The 4,591-nt window shown below is 39.5% G+C and overlaps 1 protein-coding gene across 2 annotated transcripts in view; it reads left to right on the top strand.

Annotated features, from left to right (window-relative positions):
- LOC116703472 (GTPase IMAP family member 7) overlaps positions 1–4,591 on the top strand; it is a 71,904-nt gene extending 67,313 nt beyond the window's left edge. For both annotated transcript variants that reach the window (XM_032538225.1, XM_032538224.1), the window contains exon 2: positions 3,370–4,591. In XM_032538225.1, the coding sequence (XP_032394116.1) occupies positions 3,370–4,142 (773 nt within the window). In that variant the 3' untranslated portion in view covers positions 4,143–4,591. The remainder of the gene's footprint in view (positions 1–3,369) is intronic.

Genomic DNA, 4,591 nt, shown 5'->3' with positions numbered 1-4,591 from the left:
ACGAGACTCAAATACGACAAGACTCAATACTAGAGACATCAATTACAGACTTCAACTCTACGGCCATCAATACTACGAGACATCAACTACTACAAGACATCAACTACTACGGACATCACTACTACGAGACATCAACTACTACCAAGACTTAAACTCCTACGAGACTTCAATACTACAGAGACTCAACTACTACGAGACTTAACTACTAGAGACATCAACTACTACAAGACATTAACTACTACGAGACATAATACTACGAGACATCACTACTAACGACTTCAAATATACGAGACTTCACTACTCCGAGAGTCCCTACTACAGATGGACTTCGGGACTACTTCAGAAACCAAAAGAAGTTAGGCACGGTCCTCAGTCTGTAAGGAAGTTCATTTACCGAATCTTTATCAGTGTAGTGTGGAATAAAACCAGCAAAGGAAACTATGTTTTTCTCTTATGGATTACTGTTTATGTAATGTTAGCTTCAAGAATGCAAACCAGATATCAATCTTATAGCATCCATGCATTTATTTATACTAACAGCTCCTCTTAGTTTTCTTGATCCCTTCTTTTGTCTTTTAGTCAACTTGTTACTGTTGTATTAGACCTTATTAACTTTACGTTGTATAACCTTATTAACTGTATTTGTAGTAACTTATTGCATTAAAACTTAACTTTATGGGTTGCATTACTTTAACTTTTATGCTTGTATTAACTTTAACGTATGTGTATTAAATTATGGTGGTATCGAACTGGATGTTGTATTAACTTAATTTAATTGATTGTTGGAAGTAATTCAAAGTATCCTGTGACAACATATATAAGAATATATATACATATGTTTTTTGTGTATTGTGATTAAGCTTTTGATTCCTTAGTAGTATCATTCATAACTCAATCTAGCATTGTTCACGCTTTGATTTGTTGCAGCGCATTGTTTTGATTGGCTGATTACTTTTCCCTGATTATTTACTTGATGAGTGCGGAGACGGAAGCGAGCTGCGCTTGTTTATTTTCCCGCGTTCTAGAATTCACGAGTTAAGATTTCATCTAACGAGAAAACAAAAGATAGGTTTCCGTAAATATTATAATGTTGATCTGAGACAGAAGTTCAGACGGCGAGATCGAGTGGACAGTATTTGTTGAAATTAGCCGAAGGATACCCGTGTTACCACGTCGGTTTTTTTTTTTAAAGTGATCTTAATGCCTTAATTAAAAAACAATTAGGAAAAATCAATCTTAAGGACACCAATTGTCTTGTGATGAATAATGGATAATAAATAAAAACATTTTCTGTTTAAAATACGGGGCCATACGCTCTACACCCCTATGTTAAAATACCAGGGGGATTAAGAAACCCCACTATGTTAAAATACAGGGGCATATAAGTTAACCCCCTATGTTAAAATCAGGGGATAAGTATACACCCACTATGTTAAAATTACAGGGGCATAGGATACCCCTATGTTTAAAATAAAGGGGGCCATAATATACACCCCTATGTTAAAATACAGGGGGCAGAAGCCCCACATACACCCCCTATGGCTACAATACAGGGCATAAGTTTATACCCCCCTATGTTAAATACAGGGGCATAAGTATACACCCCCCTATGTTAAAATACAGGGGCATGAGTATACACCCCCCTTACGTGTTAAAAATACAGGGCACAAGATACACCCCCTATGTTAAAATACGGGGCATAAGTATACCCCCCTTGTAAAATACAGGGCATAATACACCACTATGTTAAAATACAGGGGGCAGTAATACACCCCCTATGTTAAAATCAGGGGCATAAGTATACACCCCCCTATGTTAAATACGGGGCATAAGTATACACCCCCTATGTAAAATCAGGGCTAATATACCCCCCCTATGTTAAAATACAGGGGTAAGTACACCCCCCTATGGTAAAATACAGGGCATAGATCCACCCCCTATTTAAAATACAGGGGCATAAGTATACACCCCCTATGTTAAATACAGGGCATAAGTATACACCCCCTATGTTAAAATACAGGGGCATATAAGTATACACCCCCTAGTTGAAATACGGGGGCATAAGTATCCACCCCCTATGTTAAAATACATGGGGATAAGTTACAGCCCCCCTATGTTAAAATACAGGGGCATAAGTATTACACCCCCTATGTTAAAAACTAGGGGCATAAGTTACACCCCCCTATGGTAAATACAGGGGGCCATAGTATACAACGCCCCCTATGTTAAAATACAGGGGATAAGTATAGACCCAACTATGGTATAAAAATACGGGGCATAAGTCGCCACCCCCTATTGTTAAAATACAGGGGCATAAGTATACACCCCCTATTAAAATACAGGGCATAAGTATACACCCACTATGTTAAAAACAGGGGCATAAGTATACACCCCCTATGTTTATAATACAGGGGCATAGATATACCCCCCCTATGTTTTAAAATACAGGGCATAAGTATTACACCCCCCTTATGTAAATAACAGGGGCATAAGAGCTACCCCCTCTGTTAAATACAGGGGCATAAGTATACACCCCTATGTAAAATACAGGGGGCCTATAAGTATTACCACCCTATGTAAAAATACAGGGCTAAGTAACACCCCCCTTGGTTAAATACAGGGAACTCAGTATAAGGGGACAGAAGTATAACCCCCACTGATGTATAACTACGGGGCATAAGTATACACCCCCTATTTAAAATACAGGGGCAGAAGTAGGATACACCCCCCTAGGTTAAAATACAGGGCATAAGTATACACCCCTAGTTAAAATTACAGGGGCATACAATAGTGGACTCACCCGATGTTCAATCCTCCATAGAGAGGCAGGTTTATTTAACAGGACAGTTATTGTCAGTGAGATATAGATCATCGGATAAATTCCTGGGCCTTGATGTAAATATACCCCCCCCCCCAACCACACATACATTCATACCCTTCACCATACCAGTAGTCGTGCATGTGTGGGATTTAAGTTAGGCTAACAGCTGGTAGATTGCAGGAGAATGATGTGATGGAAAGTTCCCCATGACGATCTCTAGGTATGGTGAAGGGTAATACGCGTGGCAGGGCACCTTTAAGACTCAGCTTTAGGAAACAGTTGATAATCTCAGATTTGGAACAGTTTTACACTGAGTTGAAAACAGCCAGCAGAGTAGCTGTGGTCCAGATACATGTTTTTAATATTTATCCATAAAATGATTCAGACTTGCAGACAAAGAGCTTTGTTACATGAACTGCAAAATGAACCAAAAAAGTGTTGTAATTGCTAAAATACCCCCTCAGGTCTGTTAGATTGTGACAGAACCTTTTCTGGTTTAAAACAAAACAAATCTTTAAATATTAATGACTGTTTAAATTCTCCAACAGGTCTAGATGAGGAAAACCTGAAGATTGTACTTGTTGGGAAAACTGGAGTTGGGAAGTCTTCAGTCATGAACACCTTGAAGGGAGAAGAGGAGATAAGAACCAGGGCTGGTGCTGCCTCAGTGACAACAAAGATTGAGGTGGCGAAAGTAACGCATGGTGGCCAGGAACTGGTTATCATCGATACTCCAGGTCTGCTGAACACCAGGAAAAAAGAGGATGTGGAGAAAGACATCGCGAAGAGCATATTATGTGCTGCTGCTGATGGCGGTCCTCATGTGTTTCTGTTGGTGCTGCGGGCGGATGCGATTACAAGCCAAGACGAACATGCAGTGAAAGTCCTCAAGAAGATCTTTGGTGACAAGTACCGACGTTACACGCTGGTCTTGTTCACCCACGGAGGCAGATGTAGACCTAAGAGCACAGAAGAAGCGAAAAAGGAATTTCCTTTCCTTAAGAAGTTCCTTCATGATGATGATTCCATGCATTTTTTTGAAAATAAGGAAAAGGATGAGGGAAAAAGGAATCAGCAAGTGTCTGGTCTGGTGGAGAAGATCAACAAAATGGTCGCGAAAAACACGGGAAAGCGTTACACCACTAAAATGTTGGAAGACGCAGAGAAAATCCTAGAAAAAACAAAAACTGAGGAAAAGTGCATGTCAGGAGCTGTTGACATCTTCTCTAAAATGGTTGAGGTGATTGAAAAATCCTGTCCACCTTTCTTACAACAGTTGGCTTCCAAGATTGCCGACATGGCAGATGCGTACATGTCATAATGAAATGAAAAGTTAGGAAACAGAAAAATCCAAAGGGGAAAGAATTCTTAAGACAATTTTTTTTTTTTTATTTGGCCTTTTTTTATCAATGAGTGAATTAATAGTCTATTAGTCTAAGATCTGAACTATTGCTGAATAATTGCTTGGTTTTCCCATTGAATCCTGATTTGTAGCCTACTATGGTTAATAACAATTAAAAACTTGTGTGAAGAAAAAGCAGAACAACAACACAGTGACGTGAGAAATTTACATCAGCTGATACATGGTTACACATACCCTTATCTCCATGGTTACACCTACCATTATCTCCATGGTTACACCTACCATTATCTTTCACCGTACGTTTACACCGCCACCGACTTGAGCTGCAAAAAAGCTCTGGTCCCCCCCAACTAACCTAGTGATCCAGACTAACCTAGTGATCCAGACTAACCTTGTGATCCAGACTA

Source organism: Etheostoma spectabile, chromosome 15, assembly GCF_008692095.1.
Source record: "Etheostoma spectabile isolate EspeVRDwgs_2016 chromosome 15, UIUC_Espe_1.0, whole genome shotgun sequence".
Classification (NCBI taxonomy): Eukaryota; Metazoa; Chordata; class Actinopteri; order Perciformes; family Percidae; genus Etheostoma; species Etheostoma spectabile.
Note: the sequence above shows the minus strand (reverse complement) of the source record. Positions and strands in the feature narration are given on the sequence as shown.